Below are 20,000 nucleotides of genomic sequence, written 5' to 3'. Positions count from 1 at the left end.
AATCCTTCTAATGTAGAACAGAAACCGACATGAGCGAGTCACATTAGCAACATGAGAGGAAAAGGACAGTTGATTGTTCATGGTTACCCCAAGGTTGTGAGCGTAATCGTAATTATGGACAGACTGCGCAACATCTGTAACCTTCCCACACTGACTCTTATGGCTAGATTTCATTTGCTCTGGTGGGTCAGCAGGTCACCAAACTTCACCATGCATCTTGCTATTATTATTATTATTATTCATAGTTTAAGGCTCGTCTTGTCTTTCTGTGGACTCATCATTGTGTGTCAGTGATGTAACATGAAAGAGAAACACCTCTTCTCTCTGTCGAGCAGTTTAAATGGCTCTTTGTTTATATGCGATGATTCCTTTGCAACGTTTAACAGTACAAACGTATTACAGAAGTACTAGCAAAATAAAACAAATAAAAACTTGTATTGCTGAGACACTTGGTTCATTTCTCCATCTACTTATTGACAAGACTGTAGTTTTTAACAATTTACAGATTAAAGGTAAAGCTGATGTTTCGACTGGGATTTTGAAAGGAAAGTTTGAATTTTTTCACGCAAATAAATATACAAACACCATCCATTTGGAAGCTGTGGGATTTATAAAGATGAGTCGAGTACAGCATGAACTTGATGAATGAGAAATAGTGAGAAATTACAGGAAGTGCATAAAATGCACATAAACTATGCTCAATCTGGCAACACTAGTGTCTATATACATGGTTGTTGGAGTTAAAGGTGGGGTCTCTGTTGTTTGAGAAATGCTTCAGAAAACTAAGTCAGGCGGGAAACTAAACAAAAATCAAAACAAACGTGTAGCCAATGAGCAGAAAGGGGCGTGTCTTATCAATATGGGCGGAGACAGTGTTCAGTGCGCATGTGTGACATAAAGCGGCAGAAAGCGGTTTTAACATTGACATGGAGGATAAAAACAAAGAAAGAAAGAGAAGAAAGACTTACGATAAGGTAAGAAGTAGGACGTGTTAATATAGGATCAGCTTTCCATCGCTGGAGAGAACTGAAGGAGCAGGAAGTTGGTCACATATTCACAGATTGGAGTTTCCTGAGTCAATAACTCCTGAGCTAAACGCTGTTACTACACAAATAACACCTCTTTTCTATCGTAGTAATGTAGAGACGCAGCTACAACCGTGTTTTGTGTAGTAACAGCGTTTAGCTCAGGAGTTATTGACTCGGGAAACTCCAATCTGTGAATATGTGACCAACTTTACTTAAGACGCCGAGGCGCTTTTTTCCTTCTCGATAGGTGAGTAACGTTGGTTTTGTTTTGTTACACAATATATAATAACTAATATATGTCTTTGTCCTTTACATGATTATGTTTGTGTGTCATTTTTGCTTGTTTGTTTATCTACAATCGTATTGTTCTTCACTTCAGCTATGATAAAGACACATTTCTTTCCATTAGTTGCCTGGGTTACGTATGTATGTGTGGGCGGAGCTATCAATACAGGGGTGGGACACATTTGGTTTAGGGGTGTGTTTGTTTTGGTGCTTTCAAATGTCAACATTGGCTTTCAAAAATCGGAGACCCCACCTTTAAAAAAAGCTTAATGGAAACATGTTGCCCTGTAGTTTTGTTTGCCATCATCCATAAACAGTATAAGCAGGTTGGATAACGAGAATGAACAACTAGTAATGATGTCAGTGATGAAGTTAGAAGCAGATAATTATAAGACAAGACAAGACAGGAGGCGAGGTTTCTATTGGCCTAAACCCCTACATGCTTTATTTCAGTTCTAGGTGGCGTCAAGCTCGAGAGCTGGACGAGGAAAAATACACACAGATCCAAACGCAAACCAGGCTCCGCCCACACGCACGCACACACACACACACACACACTCTCACTCACTCACTCACGCATGGGCCAGAGCCTGTGAATGGAAAAGGCTTTAAATTATCAGAATATGAGTCGATCATTGAGCAAATAGAAAATGTTTTATGATATAGTAAGAAGAAAACAAACAAAAACAAACAAACAAAAAAAAAACAAGCTGTAAAATATCATAGTTTACAATAATTCTTCACATTCAAAGGCTTTACATTTCAAAAACATACACAGCAAGGCCCTCGAACGTGACTTCAATCCAAATATGATTCTCATATATTAGAATTTAAATAACACAGAGTTGCTGGGCCTCTGAACGGAGACGAGCCCAAATAACCTTATACAAGAATAAAAATACAAAACCCGGATCCAAGAGTCGCCTCGCTGCACTCGCATCCAAGTTCAATATTACATCAACTATACATCACAGTCATCAGTTACCAACCAGGAGGAGGACACACACACACACACGCTCATACACACACGCTCATACACACACACGCTCATCTCCTACCTGTTAAAAACACCCATGTGAAAGAAAGAATGTGCTCACATACACACTCTCAATCATCCAATCGTATCCACACACACACACACACACACACACCTGCTCATGTCTTCACTCAGGAACACACACAGTCCATATCCCATTGCAGACGATTTGAAAGAAAAACGAATGAAACAAAAATAAGAACTGAAGATCAGTCACGCTATTGGCTCAGGGCCTTATGGGTGGAAGGGAGGGCGAGGTGATGGATTACGGTCAGGAGAACTACATTACCCATAGTTCTGCAGTGGGGAGATGATTGCAATGGTTTTCTGTCTTTTTTTTTTTTTTAAATCAGTTTTTTGGGGGGGATTTTGGGAGGGAAAAAGAAACTAAACAAAAAAAACTAAAAAACTAAAAAAAAAAACAAAAAAAAAAAACACACAAAACCACCACATCCTCCAATCAGATCAGCTAGACCAGCTACTGCGGTCAATCAGGGCAAAGGACCCGCCTTAACTCTAAACGCAGACCAATCAGACAGACAGGACACACCCCCTGCGTTAAGACCCAAGGAGGAAAGAGACAGATGGAGAGAGCGACAGCAAGAGAGAGCGGCGGAGGTGTGTCTGTTCTGTGATTGGTCGAAGGGGTGCTGGGGGGCGTGGCCGTAGGGGAAAGCTCCTATACGCTAGGGTTCTGATGTTTGTGGTAGATCTTCCTCCACACTTCTTGGATCTTCTTGCACCATTTATCAGCGTTGCCGCTCGGGTCCATCAGGTAGTAGGTCCGGTTCGGCTGAAACGTTAAAAGACACGATGAGCACAAGACGCCGAGTAAAGAAGGAGCTCACAATCTATATGTCTAATCTCCATAAAACCAAGTCAAGGAAAGGTCAGATCCAGAGCTAATCAGACCTGATGAGGAGGAGGAGGAGGATGAAGATGTACTATCGACTCTAAGTAAATGTAGCCTAATCATGTGTTTGTCTTTAAAACAGCTAGATATCGTTCTACAGGTTACTGTAGTAAAGAGGGGGAACAGACAGACAGACAGAAAACGGGAGGAGAGACACAGAAAAGAAAGACGGATAGAGAGCGAAAAGGATAAAAAGAAAGAGACAGTAAGGCAGAGAACGTGACAGAGAGAAAAAGAATGCGAAAGAAGGAGAAAAGGAGGGAAAGAGAAATAGGATTTAAGAGGGACGGGAAAAAGAGAACTTAGAGAAGAGAGAGAAAGAAAGAAAAAAAAATTGAAAAAAACAAAAACAGAAATAGAAAGAAATATGAGATAGAAAGTGTGTGTGTGTGAGAGAGTGTGTGTGTGTGTGTTTACCGTGTGGACGAAGAAGGTTTTGAAGTTCTTGGCTTCTGGCCGCAGCTCTGGTGACCAGGGGATCTCCCCCTTTAGGACCTTATTTACCGGATCAACATAGTACAGGTGAGGACCTTCAGTCAAGAGCAGCTGCCTGCGCCGTGCAAACAGACCCTACACACACACACACACACACACACACACACACACACAGTTCATAATTCATCAATCTGTAAGACATACAACTTTAACATTTAATATCACAAAAGCAGGTTTGAAACTCACCTTGCGCTTGTCGACTGGGCCCATCTTCAGGATGAGGTTATTCTCCACAAACTGGTGCCTGCAAATACAACACAGTGCGCGCACACACACACACACACCATTAAGGCTCTCTAAAATATTTATAGTGTATACACTGACAAATTACACAGTGTGTGTGTGCTTGCATGTTTGATGTGTGTGCACATATATGTGTGTGTACCATGGGTTTGCGGTGCTTTGCTTGTCTAGCAGGAGACGCTTCTCCTCCTCGCTGAACTGCAAGTCCAACTCCATGCTATTGCTGTCCAGCTCATGGACGTGGATGAACTGATCCACGCTGGGGGCGGGGTTACAGACAGGAAGCGGACTTTCTGACGGTTCTGACAATGAGGGCGAGGGGCCGGGCTGCGCCACCTGCATGCTGCTAAACTGGCTTAAGAGGTCGTCATACTGAGAGAGTGAGAGAGAGAGAGTGAGAGAGAGAGTGAGAGAGAGAGAGAGAGAGAGAGAGAGAGAGAGAGAGAGAGAGAGAGAGAGAGAGAGAGAGAGAGAGAGAGAGAGAGAGAGAGAGAGAGAGAGAGAGAGAGAGAGAGAGAGAGAGAGAGAGAGAGAGATTGAAGAGCAGGAACAGTTTGAGTCCATCAGAGTCCAGTATCAAAACTGTCAGACATTGGTCTAGTAACGTGGGGTGTGTGTGTGTGTGAGTGTGTGTGTGTGTGTGTGTTTACATTCCCATAGCAGTCCTCATCATCCTCAGACATGGCGGGCAGGTAAGGTGTGAGCTTAGGCGGAGTCTGCAGGTGCAAGTCGTCCCAGCCGATCGACTCAAAGAAAGGGTGGGATTTCAGCGGCTCGTACCCGCCCATTTCCTCACAGCCAATCCGCTTGCAAGGATCCAACAACTGTGTCATGTTTTATGGAGCGAAAAAAAACCACACATCTAATCAGCAAGTCCCGTAAACAACAACAACATTTGTGACATCTTCTACTGCAGCCGAGTTTGTGATGCAACAAAAGGTTTAAATAAACAAAAGCCACTCACCAGAAGTTGTTCCACAAGATTCTTGGCTTTGGGGAAGAATTTCTCAGGAAACTCGTACTCTAATTTAATAATCTTCTGGAATATAAGATACTCATTTCTGTAAGAGAAGATTGCGTTCGTTTCACTGGAAGGCAAAGGGCTCCAACAATTTACTCGCAAAAAAGGCTAGCTATTTTTTTTCTGACGTCACTTTACACAACAAGCAGTGAATCGATCTGGAATTTAATCAACAAGCTTGTAGGATGAAGCGGGAATCGTTTAGCTTCTTAAGGTACACGACATAAGGCATCAATTACCTGCATAAGGCATCAATTACACACACACACACACACACACACACACAGACAGGCACACACACAATTCAGCTGCTTCTGGTTTGCCTTTTAAGCCAATCAAAAAAAAAAAAACAATCTCTAAAAATTCTAAAAAGAAAACGTGAATCGCAAAGTCGATTCTTTTTGGTAATCAATTCTTGTTGGGAGTCGACTCCTTTTGGAGGAATCGTGTTTTTTTGTTTGTGTGTGTGGGGTGGGGTGGGGTGGGGGGTGTGTGTGAACTGATGACTTTACAGTATATTGTGCCCTGATATAAAACAATAAAAGAAAGAGCCGACTCTTACTTCTGAGACAGGTAATCGACTCTTTTTGGAATCAGCTCCAGAAAGAGTCGACTCCTGGACCGAAAAGCGAGTCAGTCCCAAAGCTTCAGAGTTGAAGCCTACACACCAAAACAGACTGAAATTCTGAAAAAGAAACTCTTCATGTTTGCACACACTCACCCTGCTCTGAAGGGCGGTAACCCGGCAACCAGCTGGTATATAATGCAGCCTAACGCCCAGAGATCCGAACTGAGGAAAGAACATGAGGTGTAGACATAAACGTTGTGAAATATTCAAACCGTCTGTTTGAACAGAGCTGCAGTGTGTGAAACCATCCTGTAATTAAGCGCTTACCTCTTACAGGCAGACTTCTCCGTCAGTAACTCTGGGGAGACGTACTGAGCCGTACCAACAAACGAATTCGCCCGCGCTGTGAACAAATAATGGGAATAATAAAAAAAAAGGATGACTGACGGTGAAAATTTATGTTTTCTGATGTGGGGAAAAAAGTTTTTGTGGTTTCTTAGTAACGCAACGGCTATAACGTACGACTTATTTTTCACAACAGTGAATGCAACAATAATCAGATTACATTACACTGTAAACATGCATAATAGCTTATTTGCATTTTTATTGAGTGTGTGTGTGTGTGTGTGTGTGTGTGTGTACGTCTTACCCTGCCTACTGTCAGAGGAAAGCTGTTTGGCTGTGCCGAAGTCTGTGATCTGAATGTGCATGTCTTCACTGAGCAAAATGTTTTCTGGCTTCAGATCTCTGTAAAAAAACACACACAGAGACAGACATGCACACACACACACACACACACACACACACAGACAGACACACAGGCAGGCAGGCAGACAGACACACAGGCAGGCAGGCAGACAGACACACAGGCAGGCAGGCAGACACAGACACACACACACACAGGCAGGCAGACACAGACACACACACACACAGACAGACACACACACACACACACAGACAGACACACACACACACAGACAGACACACACACACACACAGACAGACACACACACACACAGACAGACAGACACACACACACACAGACAGACAGACAGACACACACACACACACACACACACACACACACACAGACAGACACACACACACAGACAGACAGACACACACACAGACAGACAGACACACACACAGACAGACAGACACACACACAGACAGACAGACACACACACAGACAGACAGACACACACACACACACACACACAGACACACACACACACACAGACACACACAGGCAGGCAGACACAGACACACACACAGACACACACACAGACACACACAGACACACACACAGACACACACACAGACACACACACACAGACACACACACAGACACACACACAGACACACACACAGACACACACACAGACACACACACAGACACACACACAGACACACACACAGACACACTGTGTTTATTTTGCAACCTGACAAAAACCACTACAGTGATTTATATAAACACCTCATTATTATATAATCATCTAGCATGATAAGTGTGTGTGATTTAGACCATGACTCATGACTCCAACCTGTGGATGATGCCCTTCTGGTGCAGGTACTTGAGCGCACAGACGATCTCGGCCGAGTAGAACCGCGTGCAGGTCTCGTCGAAGGAACCGATTTTGCGGATGTACTTTAACAACTCGCCGTTCTTGGCGTAACTCAGACCGAAATCTGTGTAGCGTTCAGGAAAGGTTTTAATAAAATAACAGCACATTAATATAAACCTGTGATCTGATTTGCCCTGCAACTGGAGCTATCACTGATGCTGCTGTTATAGAAAACCCATCACCTTCTGAACCGATCACTGAGAATAAGATGTAAATGTAGTAAAATGTTAGTGATGTTAAGTCCTGGTCTATTTAAACACTTGAGCTGCTCAAGGATACAGAGCTTCTCCTCATCCTGGAAAGTAAAGTATAATTTTACAAAGAACGGGTGATCCAGGTTCGACATCACGTCCCTCTCTCTCTTCACGTACTGCGCCTTGTTCTCCTTCATGATGTGGCGCTTCTCCAGGATCTTAACTGCACACAAACATACAGGCGTTACATTTCCATAGGGTGCCAATACATTAGCTACATTATGCCTCTTTTCCACCGGAAAGAACCAGGTGCTGGTTCAGAGCTAGTCCTGGTGCTGGTTCAAAGTTGGTTCCACTGGCGAACCTTCTAAGAACCGGTTTGCCTTTCCACCGGCTAGAGAGCATCACAGCGCCGAGTCTGACGTCACTGTATACGTGTCACGTGTGCCAGCAACGTTAGCGCAGCAGCGGCAAACAGAAATACATCAACAATGGCGGATGTTGCTTTACTGTTAATGCTCATGGCTTTGCGAACATACTGTACATTGGCATCCAAACGCGGCGAATAAAACGTGTACGTGCAGCTCCATGTAATCTGTATAAACGGAGGTTGTAATCGATAAAGTACATAACGTTATTTTATCATTAACACAGAAAAAAGTTAGCCTTAGCATGTAGCTACTTACTATCATGTGTGCTGATAACTGATCATATTGCGGTAAAGTAAAAGTGTATTAAACATTAGTATACTTAAGATACATTATCAAATAAATCCCTAACAGTAGCCCCGCCCACAGCCCCGCCCACAGCTCCTGACACAAGCGGTTCTTAAGTCTAGACCAGCAATGTTTTGGTTCTACTTAAGAACCACTTTTCCTGGTTCAGAGCCGGTGCTTTGGCTGTCGAAACAGAAAGAACTGGTTCTAAATTAGGCTCTGGCTCCGAACCAGCACTCGAACTGCCTTGGTGGAAAAGGGGCATTAGTGTTCATAATGGGTACTGGGGTGGAGCTCCAAGAGTAGGAGCTAAGGCTAGAGCACTTAAAATGTACAAAAGAGGAATCTTTGAGGGTGTCACCATAGCAACAAGTGAAGGTACGCTACCTGTTAGCACCGTGTTTTTCTGACAGTGGCGGCAAACACTTCTTTTATTTTGTGTGCTTTAATGACATTGGGAACATGTGAGAATTCCTTACTTGCATACTCCTTCCCCGTCGAGTGTTCTTTCGCCAGGACAACCTACGGCAGACAAAGACGACAAACACAAAATAAAAATCCCGCTGCGTTCCTTTATCCAGACTCAATGTTTTAATTCCCCTCCGTGCGTTTGTCTCTCCATCCATCCATCCATCCATCCTTCCATCCAGAGCTATGATAAACGAGTACATTACTATCATGTTACCTCCCTTCATTAACCGAGTCTACTTGAGTCTCGGCACAGAAAGTTATGTGACACGTGTTTGACTGATTGATACTTGTGGCGTCACTATTTCTCTTTGAGTCTATATATACAGAACTTAGAGCAGCTGTGAAGGCCATAGATGGGAATGTGGGCGTGTCCGAGTCCATATATGGAACGAAGTACAAAGGAACTTAACATTGGAACATCGGAAACCAATGGAGGCCGACCCGTTTAAGCGAAATGCGCTTCCACGTACCGTAGAGAAGGAGCCCTCTCCCAGGATTTTGCCGAATTTGAAATCCTCTGGTCTCTTCTTGCGTGGCTGGGTCGGCTGAGGGGGCGGGGCCTGGCCCTCCATGCTGTTGCCGTGGCGATGGGGTGCTTCCTGCTGACCTCTTACCATGGATGGACACGGGCAGAGACCAGAGGTGTGGAGGGGTACGACATCATACTACACAAACAAAATAAACAGAACAGTGAGTCAGTAATCTGGGAGGATCAACTGGAAGAGGACCAGATAATGCAGCTAAAATAAATAAATAAATAAAGCAGACCAGTGACAGATCAACAGCACTTCGAAACGTGGTCACAGACAAATAACCAATAAAGTGTTACAGAGATACTATTACTATCCTCACAACAGCATGTGTTTTAGTCCTTTTATACCACAGCATAAACTATGACATTACAAGTGAACAATCAGAACCTCAAATCTACGTGCTGGTATTTAAGCGTGAATGTTAATGCTGTAAGTATCATTTAAGGACGGTTTTAGCGGTTAATGGAAAGTAGCTCTCTCTTACAAACAACTGTTGATAGTCAGTGAACGTTAAGAGGACGCCAAGGTAGACAGGGCTAACTTCTTGACTTCAGCTATGAACTGTTAATTCTGCATTTGAGCACAACGACCATAACGATGACTTCGCAAATGTGGGAAAAAGGCGCGAAAAAAATTAATGACCGAGGTGAGAGACTGCAGTCTTTGCTTTACCAAGTTAGAGTTTAAGTCCTTTTAAGTCCCGGGTTCAAGTCAAGTCTGACCTTGTGCACGGTTTCAGTTAAACATCAGCCATATTCTCAGAACGCTAAACAAACAGCAACTTCAATTACAATTTTCAAGTTTGCTTTTTTTGTGTTCGAGGCTTAAAATCGACGTTTGTTTCGATCGAAGTTTGTTTCCACAATTCTAGCAGCAACGAAGATGATTTTTTGTGCCGTCTTTCTCCGTGTCCACTCGAGATGAATTCTGAACGGTCAGAAGGTGGTCGGTTTTCTAGAACGGCATCTCTGACTCCGCGCACTCGCTCCAACACGTCGTCGCTTCTACGGTGAAAGTCGTGTAATCGAACAGAAACATATCGTCTCTGACATGTTGAAGTTTTCTACGATGAGATATAAATGTCAACAACAGCAGGATCTTTACATGCTCGTGGCCATCTGGTGTGGTAAAAGGTGTGTAAAATGTCATCCTGAAATAAAGTGTGATGTTAAAACACTGAGACACAGTAGTGCGAGTTTCAGTCCTGGTTTCCGGGGACCTCAGTCTACGGGGTGGGGCGTTCAAGATTACCAAACGTTTCATACGGTTCCACCTCAGAAGGTCGACCGTCCAACACACACACACACACACACACACACACACACACAAAGGTCCTCTCCCTTTTTTAATAAGCTATGGTGCTTCAGCAGGCGAACACAAGGCACAGAAAGATGTTCTTCGCTTCTCTACATCACCCTGATACTGACACTGACACATAGCAGGAGTGAAACATGACATGATGTGAACTTCAAGTCAAAAGTCCACTCATTAGTCAGAGGCCTCGCTAACACTAAACACAGCCGCTACAGCTAACTAACCAACTAACTAAGCTATTAACCAACTCACCGCCGAGAGCAGTTTGTGCTGCGTTTCTCTGAAGCCACAAAATGGAGAAATGAAGTTTGAAGTTGAGTGTGTTTGTGTGTGTCATGTCAATCACACTGAGCTCCTTTAGCTAGCACAGAGCTCCGGGTTAAAGCGTACACTCTGATTCACAATAAACGCTATGATAAACAAGACATCAGGCAGAACAAGACGTGCAACTTATTAACACTTCATCATATTTACGAGCGAGTTTAATTAACGTTAGATATAACTGAAGTTAGCGTAGCTAGCTAGCTAGCTGTAGCAACTAGCATCCTAGCGAGCTAAACCTCCCAAATACACGACACTGGATTAAAGACTAAATTCTAAACAGTTAAGCTTTTAATAATAAATGTAAACTAACACGTAACCAACGTAAGGCTTAAATAAATTCTTGTCACAAGTAAAACGAGAACACTGCCCCCTATAACAACATTATTATGCTAAAGATGCTAGCTGGTATTTTACACTTTTTATATAGCACCCGTATTTCGCTAAACCACGCCTCCTGGTTTACGCGTTTGTGCGCACGAGCTGCCCCTCGATTGGTTGTTAAGCGACAAGCGCGTCGCAAGTCGACCAACCACGGCGTTCCAAACCGGAATAGTCGGAATACGGGTGCGGAAGAAACGAACAAACCCGACAAGGTTAGCCCAGAGCAGGCTAGCCGCCTAGCCGACGCCGCGGCTAAAACGAAGGCCCCACAGGAGAAACGCTGTCTAACGGGCGCGGTGCGTGTCGCGCGGACAGGCGGCTTCGAACCAGCCTCGGGACAACAGCGCTGATACTCACCATCTGACTCGTGGCTCTTGCCATGGACGTTTTCCGCCAGTATTTAATCCGGATTAAATAATCACAGAGCCCGCAGTCATGGCCGCCGCTGCGCCTGCATTTCACCGCCGTGACGTCATTCCACAACAACGTTACCGCAGTCACGGAGGTGCGGACGCGGTGAGCTCGCGAGCGCCCTCTACCTACCTCTAAGTTAAACATACACACACACAAACACACAGACAAACTCGCAGACACACAGACACACAAACTCGCAGACACACACACACACACAAACTCGCAGACACACAGACAGAAACACATAGACACACACACCCGCAGACACAGACAGACCGACCGACACACACACAAACACACACAGCTGGACACATAATACACAACACTGCTAAATTCTCAATTTTCATTGGTCAGAAAGTGTTGAGTTTATTAAACGTTTGTTTACTTTTTTGACATTTGTGGAAGCATCGACTCTTTCCAATAGCCAGATGTGAATAAACAGGAAAGACTTCAGGACAAAGTCTTTACACGTCTGAGTAAGATGAGCCTTTTTGGCTTATTGATTGTTTACAGACGCCAACACACACAGTGCGCTCAGGCCAGACATGATCCTGGAATCAACTTTTGGGTTATAACTAAAGAAGCCGGCAGGAAAACCACATTAGTTGCTTAGAGGATATCAAAACAGCTTTGGATCAGGAGGAATGATCTGTTCTGCGTTCACAAAAGCCCCTTGGACACAAGCCAAGGACTGATCACACAGCTACAGGTCACATGGCTGTCTGATGATTACAGACCCCACAAACACAATGACCTCAGTTTCCATCACTGTTCATGTTCCCAAGAGCATTTTAAGATGCGTGACAAAACCAAGAGAAAGCGATACAGGCTAAAACGCATGTGAAAACAGGGACTCGCTTGTTACTTGGACGTTCTACAACATCGAAGCATAACTACTGAGGGATGAAAAATAATCTAAGTGTTTACAATAATGCTGAACCACTTTGTGACACATTTACAGGGAAATAGGAATTCATCAATAAAGTGAATGCCAACAAACATTTCCAGCACGTACACACTTTTTTTATTGATAAAAATATAATTGCATTATAGTACATTTTACTTTTACTCGTAGTGTAAAAGTAACACCAACGATTGTACAGCCGACTGTATGAACACACTTCAGTCTCTGAACATCCTTCAGTCCTAAAAACACAGATGATTAGAAAAGTGTCCGAATGCACAATGGCTCTATGTTTCAGTGCTGCGTCCTGAAAGACACTAATTTCATACGTGACTTGTGATTGCACATCGGAAATTCTCCAATTCACCATGACCGTATGCCTGTGTGTGTGTGTGTGTGTGTGTGTGTGTGTGTGTGTGAGTGAGAGAGAGAGAGAGAGAGAGAGAGAGAGAGAGAGAGAGGTCATAAATAGACACAGACCAAAACGGTCAGGAATTTCCAGTGAAACTCTGTAGATCACACTTGTCTGACCACTATCTAAAACTATCAGCAACACACCGTCCTGTACCTTAAACATTCCTAAAACGTGGGTTTTCTTGACCTCAGTCAAAATGGCTTTGATCTTTGATTAAGCTCTATAAGTTTGGGACACACCCAAATGCTTTTCTGCATTTCAGCATCACTCCTCTTCTTCACTACTGCTTCTCTTTTCTCTCTTCTTCAAGGTCTTTTTCAGACTCCTCCTCCTCCACTTCTTCTTCTTCTTCTTCATCATCGTCAGACGTCTCAGCAGCACTGCTTTCGGCGTCGTCTTCTTCCGCTCTACGTGCGCAAAACAATGAGAAAATGAGCACCGTGCACAAGAATCACAAAATAAAACGTGTTATTGAGAACGACAGGTTACTGAAACACCCCAGTAGTCGCCTACAAACTCAAATCGATGAACACTGAGTTAACAGTGAAGTGTTTCTTCCTACCGCGGTGGTCTGTTGAGGTTCATACACTCCCTCCCGGAGTCCACGTCAAACGGATCTGTGACAAACATGCACACGTGAGCAAATATTATACACTAGCTTATTAAACTTCTGTTATTTTAGCGCTAACTTTTATTACATGAATCCTTGAAGCTAACCGGATCAAAGAATTTACCAGAAACTTCTCATTAGGTATTTTAACCAGACACGATCCTTTAAAAAAAAAGTCTGATTTGTATTAATCTGCCCATATGCTGCTAATTATCACACCCAGATCAAAAGTACATCAAAAAGATGTAAATATGTGCACTTCTGAGTTAAGAGGAAAGTCAATAAAGGCGTGTTGGGGATAAAAACCTCCATGAACCATGCTGAGATGCCTTACCTAATTCTTCCTCCTCTAAAGGAGTGCAGGTGAGGTACTCTTTCTCGACTGTGAGAAGCTCCTTCTCTGATTTGCAGGTGGCGTACTGCTCTAGAAGTGTTTTATTCAGCTTGAGGAAGCCCAAACCCCACTTAAACTTCCTTAAGAGGAGCACAGCCAGGTCCTGAAAACCTAACACATACACAAACACAACGTTAGCACCTCAAGTTCATCTTCTAGCCTTTATCAGTGACACTTCTTTTCCTTTGATTGACGCGTGATACGTTGTTCATAGCAACAAAAGGACTACTAAAAGGTCGTGCTCCAGGTGATTACCTACAATGCAGAAGGTGGCTGCAAAGGCCTCGACGCAACTCAGCTTGCACGGCTTGCCGTAGTTCACAGGGTTGGCCGCCACCAAATAAGGCAACAGCCTTGGGTGCGAGCCAATCATCTTGCTGAAGGGCGTGTCCTCCAGCCGCGCCCATGAACAGTCGATCACTGCAATTCCTCCCTCAGCCACGATCTCCCTGATGAACACAGATCGGTTTAGTCAACAGTACTTTTGTGTGATGAAGGATAGTTTGTGATTCATCCGACGCAATTCAAATTCCCGTGAGATCAGTGGTTCTTGGCTGTGTTTAGTGATAGTTCAGACAGAACTCACCTGTCAGCAGGTGTAACGTATTTGATGCCCATGGGACTGAGGACAAGGCCATTAAAGCGCTGGTTGAGTCTGAGGCAGCGCACCAGGCCTTTCCGTGCAAGTTTGCGTCCAGTACAGCGCTTCGGGTCACAGTGACCCAGTTCCCACATTGCCAGAGGACAGGGCAACTTCACACTCACTGCCGCCTCCTCGGACTCTGCACTTTTACTCGCTGAAACACACACACGATATTTTTACAACGTTTGTAAGCTATTTTCATTCACATTAACGCTAAATATTATGAGGAATGTGGTAGCCTGGTGGCTAAGGTGGTCCCCACTGCTGGGCCCCTGAGCAAGGCCCTTAATACAGTATAAAGATCTCTATGATGAAACTGATTCTATTAGAAAACCCAATGTACACTCTACTAAATATTTTAGGATCACATCATTGTCACACAACATTAATGGAAAAGACAGAAAAGATGCACACACGCAAACACACACACACACACAAACACACGCAATCAAACACACACACACAAACACACGCAATCAAACACACTCACTCACTCACTCACTCACACACACACACACCTTCCAAAACCTCCTGCATTTCTTCTGTGAACGTTTCCAAAGACTTTCCTTTCATTTTGTGTCGCTTGTCTTTGCCTCTGTTGGTTTGTCGCTCGAGCTGTTTTTTTCGCCCCATTGCTAACACTAACGTCAGGTCACAGGACCGGTCACTAAAATACTACACCGTTACTGGATAAACCTTTCCTAATGACCACTAACTCTTCTTAATGAGCCCTAACGCGTGTACACTAAAGGCGATCATGTTTCAGTCCGAATTAAAGCTTTCCATTTTGTTCAACACGCTAACAAACGTCAGCTAACAGATTGGAGCGACTGAATGTGACGTAACATGCTAACACCCGAGACGCTAGCGGTAGAGCCGGAATGCCCGGATGTGAGCCAGGATTCTGATTGGTCTGCAAATCTGCTATCGCTCGATATATACCACATTCATTTGAAACGTACCATAAACACACAAACAACTCATTAGGATGTTATTGTTATCATTAATATTTGATTTATATTAACGATTATCAACTGTTGGAAATAAAAATCTATTTTGAACGTTAAGAACGCAGCGTTCTTAACATTCGGATGTCTGTAAGCGTCCTAATAACACTCGATGCTTCCTTCACGTGCTGTCGGATTTACTGTGACTACGTGTTTACGAGTTGCAGCATACAAATGCCCGTAGTCATTATAACCGGAAACGATTTTGACACACGAGTTATTATTTCAGACGAAATTACTTGAAGTACTTTACGTGTTATAAACATCCGTACAACAGGAGCACATTTATAAAGACTGACACGTTAATTCCGAATGGATAAAACTCCACAACATTGTGCAACGTTTTTACACCGAGCGACGAATGCGCCTTCGGGTCACGTGATCAACACAGAGACAACATGGCGACAGTCGGTGAAACAGATACGGAAGTCCTGTAAATAGTGTTAATTTCCTTCTCAAAACAAACGATATTCCTGCAGTTATGATTGAGGGATTTATTCGACAACGTTTGCCGTTGCTGGCATGCTTGGGTAAGTCCTGTGTAATGAGGCTATATAGCGGTTTTGTGCATTATTAGGACATGAGGTGTTGGATCCTGTCAACAACAACAACATAAATAATAATAATAATAATACTTTATTCCAGTGGCATTTGTGTTGGGGGGGAAGATGAAAATCGTGGAGGAACCAAATACATTTGGGTGAGTTTATTTAGCATAAACTTTTCTGAAGATTTTGTGGATGTCTATCAAGTGACCAAGTTGCCTACAAATGCAAATGATTAATAATAATAATAATAATAATAATAATAATGTAAAGAATGTCGTTTGCATATGAAACTGTTGATGAGACAAAAGATTTGCACTTCCCATAAAAATGTAAAGCCTTTAATGGATAATTGGTTAGTCGTGGCCTAATGGTTAGAGTTTGACTCCTAACCCTAAGGTTGTGGGTTCGAGTCTCGGGCCGGCAATACCACGACTGAGGTGCCCTTGAGCAGCGAACACCCCCCAACAGCATAAATGGCTGCCCACTGCTCCGGCTGTGTGTGTTCACTTTGGATGGGTTAAATGCAGAGAACGAATTCTGAGTATGGGTCGCTGCACTTAGCTGTATGTCACGTCACTAATTCTCCCTGGATATTCTTGAGCTGCGGCTTTAATCATAAAGACTCATAAAGTGCTTGTGCTCCTTAACAATCTGCTCCTACTGAACACTCTTAGTGCCCTTTGACTCGAACCTACACACTCGTATTGCTTATATCCGTTATCTAAAGGCGAAGTGTTGTCGTTTGAATTACATCTGGCTTCCTCATTAAATCTTGTTTCCTGTAACGCTGCTTTGTTTGAATGTCTCCGCTTCAGGTCCAGAAACAGACTAGAAAATCATCAAGCAAGGAAAACACTTGGTTTCCTAAAGATACTGAGATTGTGTATTTTTGATACATCTCTCTCTCTCTCTCTCTCTCTCTCTCTCTCTGTCTCAGGTTGAATAATCACCTGCTGTCACAGGGCAGCCAGCTGCAGGGCCGAGTCTCTCCATCTCCCATCTCCGGTCCTTCTCATCTCTTCCGACTGGCAGGAAAATGCTTCAGCTACACAGAGGCCATGTCAGTAAAGTTCTAACTGTTAAGGCCACAATAAAAATCTCAGTGGCATTGGAATGTGATTTATTTGCTTCTTGCGTGTGGTCTTAGGTACAAATATGACTTCTGTCCGTTCCATAATGTGACACAGCACGAACAGAGCTTCAGGTGGAACGCCTACAGCGGAATACTGGGGTACACACACACACACACAGATCTAATGATCTAAGTAGAATGGTAAATATAGCAAAGTAAAACGTTCTGAGCTTGTTAGTACATTTTAATAATAATAATTTGTGTGTAGGATCTGGCATGAGTGGGAGATTGAGAATAACACCTTCATAGCCATGTGGATGAGAGAAGGAGACTCCTGTGGGAGCGTGAACAGACAGACCAAGGTGAGTGTGTGTATGTGTGTGTACAAATGTGTGTGTAAATGTGTATTTGTGTGAATGTGTGTGTGATAAATGTGTATGTGAGAATGTGTGTGTGTGTGTGTGTGTGTGAATGTGTTTGTGTGTAAGTGTGTGTGTAAATGTGTGTGAATGTGTAAGTGTGTGTGTAAATGTGTGTGAGTCTGTATATGTGTGTGTGGCGGTCGGTCTTTGAACGTCACCCTTTGGTCATGTCTTTGCTAAAGCAATCTAGACTTCAGCTCAGTTTAGTTACTCATATAAGCAAAGACACTTTTAAAACGTTTCCATGACTTAATGTTCTCTTTCAGGTCCTTTTCATGTGCGGGAACAGCAGTAAGCTGGCACGTGTTTCGGAGCCAGAGACGTGTGTGTACTTCCTGACATTCGAGACACCACTCGTGTGTCACACGCACGCCCTCCTGGGTAAGTGTGTGTGTGAGACTTGTGTTTTTTTCTTTTCTTTTCTCATCATATGTAGCAGGAGAATGTTGGAGAAATGATGGGAGCGGTGGAAGGTAGTTCATCTTAATGACTCTGTGTGTGTGTGTGTGTGTGTGTGTGTGTGTGTAGTGTATCCAGTGCTGAGTGAGAAACTGCAGAAAGAATGGGATGAGATTGAGCAAGCTCGATATGAAGAACTCATCACTAAACAGGTGACACACTCACTCACACACACTCACTCACACACTCACACACTCACACACAGTCTTGTTTTATTGTCCTCTATTTGTCTTTAGGGCTACAACAAGATGCTGAGGGATATTTTTGAAGAAGCGGGGTTTCTGAAACCGCCACATCGACAGCAACAACACACGCCGAGACCGAAACATCAGAACCTGGAAGAGTGCACACGGGTATGAGCGGGCACATGTGTGTGTGTGTGTGTGTGTGAACGGAATATAACGGTGTGTGTGTGTGTGAACGGAATATAACGGTGTGTGTGTTGACAGGAATTTGAAAAACAGCGTGATGAAATCGAGCGACTTCGTTCTCTGCTCAGCCAACACAACGTCTCATACCAAGTGGACACTGGTGACACACACACACACACACACACACACACAAACACAATAACACTAAACAATGTGTGATCAGTGATAACAGGTACGTTTGATTTAATATTACGGCTAAGCCACGCCCACGTTCCTCTGTCTTTTGCAGAAATCCTGACCGTCCCTTCAACCTCTATACCACAGAACCAGCGCCTCAGGGGTGATACAGGGATCCTGGATAATCTTTAGTACCTACCGACTGCAGGATTTTTGTTGTTGTTGTTGTTGTTGTTGTTGTTATTATTGAGTTTATCCTAAAGAATACGATGGTGATGTCATTTTTAATTAAACAATGAACACTGCAAACAAACCCAGTACGATGTTTCGTTAATTAAATCTTGTTAGTAAACACGGTCTACCTGCGCCGGGTTGTGAACGCCATTGGCATCAGTGTGAAAAGTTACAGTAGCTGGTTCTACTTTGATCACACCCATGTGAAATGTTCTTGGTTTCATTACTGCGCGTCAGTTTCATCATGCGTCTTCGCTTCCCTCACTTTCTCCTGCACTCCTTTGTTTATTTCTCGCTCTCTGATTATCATCACACCGTTCACCATTTTGTTGCCTTCGTCGTCCGTATCTCCGTCCTCGCTGTTCAGATCGTCGGGTTGCCAGGTCTCCTCCTCTACCACGGTTTCCAGCATCTTCTTCTCCACGCTGATTTCCACTCTGCCTGCGTGCGAGAACTCTGGCGTCCGTGTTTCTCCGTCAGCGCCCGCTTTCGCTGCCATGTTCTGAAAGTACGACCGGATGTCAGGAAGGATGACGTTCAGGATGTTTGTTTCTGCTTGGATCTTGGACACGGTGCTGTATTTCTCCCTGATCTCTTCGATCTCGTGCTTGTGCTTCTCTTCGATCGCGTTCCTCTTTTCCTCGATGTCTTCGGTCAGTTGCTCTATCTGTTCTTCACCTTGCTTCTGCATTTCTGAAGCTTTCTTCAGCTGCTCCTGGAGCGCCTGCCTTTCCTCGTCCGTCTCTACGACCGCTAGCTTTTCCTGAAGCACGGCCATCATCTTGGACCAAGCCAGGATCTTCTCGTATTTCTTCGTGATCAGTTCTTTCACCGCCGAGACGTAATCGAGAAACTCTTTCTCGAGAACCTCCGTCCTCTCCTCCTCTTCTTTCAGTCTTCTCTTCTCTCTCTGTTTGGCAATCCAGTTCTCCATCTCTTCCAGCTGCTCCTTCGGGTTTTGGTACGTTCTGCTGAACGCGACGTGAGAAACATCTGCTGTTTTATTCTCTGCAAGCAATTACGCAATAAATATTTCGTTATGAAAATGCATTCCAAAAAAAACCAAAAAAAAAACCCACATCAAATGAAAAATGCCCTGAAGCCTGAATAGTGATTCTAGGTTGTTTTTTATATCACAGATTAAAAAAAGCTTCACCGATTTCACCTGTATTCACATGTCCAC

General features: G+C 43.7%; 4 protein-coding genes across 6 annotated transcripts in view; 1 reads left to right on the top strand and 3 right to left on the bottom strand.

Annotated features, from left to right (window-relative positions):
* Positions 1–1,729: 1,729 nt before the first annotated feature.
* pdpk1b (3-phosphoinositide dependent protein kinase 1b) lies at positions 1,730–11,657 on the bottom strand. 2 transcript variants are annotated; one of them, XM_060871148.1, is made up of 14 exons: positions 11,505–11,657; positions 9,066–9,260; positions 8,604–8,646; positions 7,494–7,631; positions 7,134–7,278; positions 6,239–6,336; positions 5,917–5,992; positions 5,743–5,811; positions 4,965–5,061; positions 4,651–4,824; positions 4,143–4,372; positions 3,944–4,001; positions 3,680–3,832; positions 1,730–3,142 (listed from the first exon to the last, which is right to left on the bottom strand). In XM_060871148.1, the coding sequence occupies exons 1-14, from the start codon at positions 11,526–11,528 to the stop codon at positions 3,029–3,031; spliced, it is 1,614 nt and encodes a 537-aa protein (XP_060727131.1). In that variant the 5' UTR covers positions 11,529–11,657; the 3' UTR covers positions 1,730–3,028. The 2 variants fall into 2 exon arrangements, with proteins under 2 accessions (XP_060727131.1, XP_060727133.1); XM_060871150.1 differs by lacking the exon at positions 11,505–11,657 and adding an exon at positions 10,695–10,835.
* A 905-nt stretch (positions 11,658–12,562) lies between these two features.
* Positions 12,563–15,376, bottom strand: tsr3 (TSR3 ribosome maturation factor). The gene is made up of 6 exons (XM_060871147.1): positions 15,046–15,376; positions 14,471–14,681; positions 14,140–14,333; positions 13,825–13,995; positions 13,443–13,497; positions 12,563–13,287 (listed from the first exon to the last, which is right to left on the bottom strand). Exons 1-6 carry the CDS (start codon positions 15,158–15,160, stop codon positions 13,161–13,163), a joined length of 873 nt encoding a protein of 290 aa, XP_060727130.1. The 5' UTR covers positions 15,161–15,376; the 3' UTR covers positions 12,563–13,160.
* A 529-nt stretch (positions 15,377–15,905) lies between these two features.
* Positions 15,906–18,896, top strand: gnptg (N-acetylglucosamine-1-phosphate transferase subunit gamma). The gene is made up of 10 exons (XM_060871146.1): positions 15,906–16,064; positions 16,180–16,234; positions 17,020–17,142; positions 17,230–17,313; positions 17,423–17,516; positions 17,843–17,957; positions 18,105–18,187; positions 18,272–18,388; positions 18,485–18,566; positions 18,696–18,896. Exons 1-10 carry the CDS (start codon positions 16,016–16,018, stop codon positions 18,773–18,775), a joined length of 882 nt encoding a protein of 293 aa, XP_060727129.1. The 5' UTR covers positions 15,906–16,015; the 3' UTR covers positions 18,776–18,896.
* Positions 18,849–20,000, bottom strand: part of LOC132846422 (golgin subfamily A member 6-like protein 4) — a 6,366-nt gene continuing 5,214 nt past the window's right edge. For both annotated transcript variants that reach the window (XM_060871142.1, XM_060871141.1), the window contains exons 7-8: positions 19,983–20,000; positions 18,849–19,825 (exon numbers count right to left, since the gene is read on the bottom strand). The exon at positions 19,983–20,000 is cut by the window's right edge and continues 297 nt beyond it. In XM_060871142.1, coding sequence (XP_060727125.1) covers positions 19,041–19,825; positions 19,983–20,000 — 803 coding nt within the window. In that variant the 3' untranslated portion in view covers positions 18,849–19,040. The remainder of the gene's footprint in view (positions 19,826–19,982) is intronic.

This window comes from Tachysurus vachellii, chromosome 5 (genome assembly GCF_030014155.1).
Source record: "Tachysurus vachellii isolate PV-2020 chromosome 5, HZAU_Pvac_v1, whole genome shotgun sequence".
In the NCBI taxonomy this organism is placed as follows: domain Eukaryota; kingdom Metazoa; phylum Chordata; class Actinopteri; order Siluriformes; family Bagridae; genus Tachysurus; species Tachysurus vachellii.
This window is presented reverse-complemented; position numbering and strand designations above follow the sequence as displayed.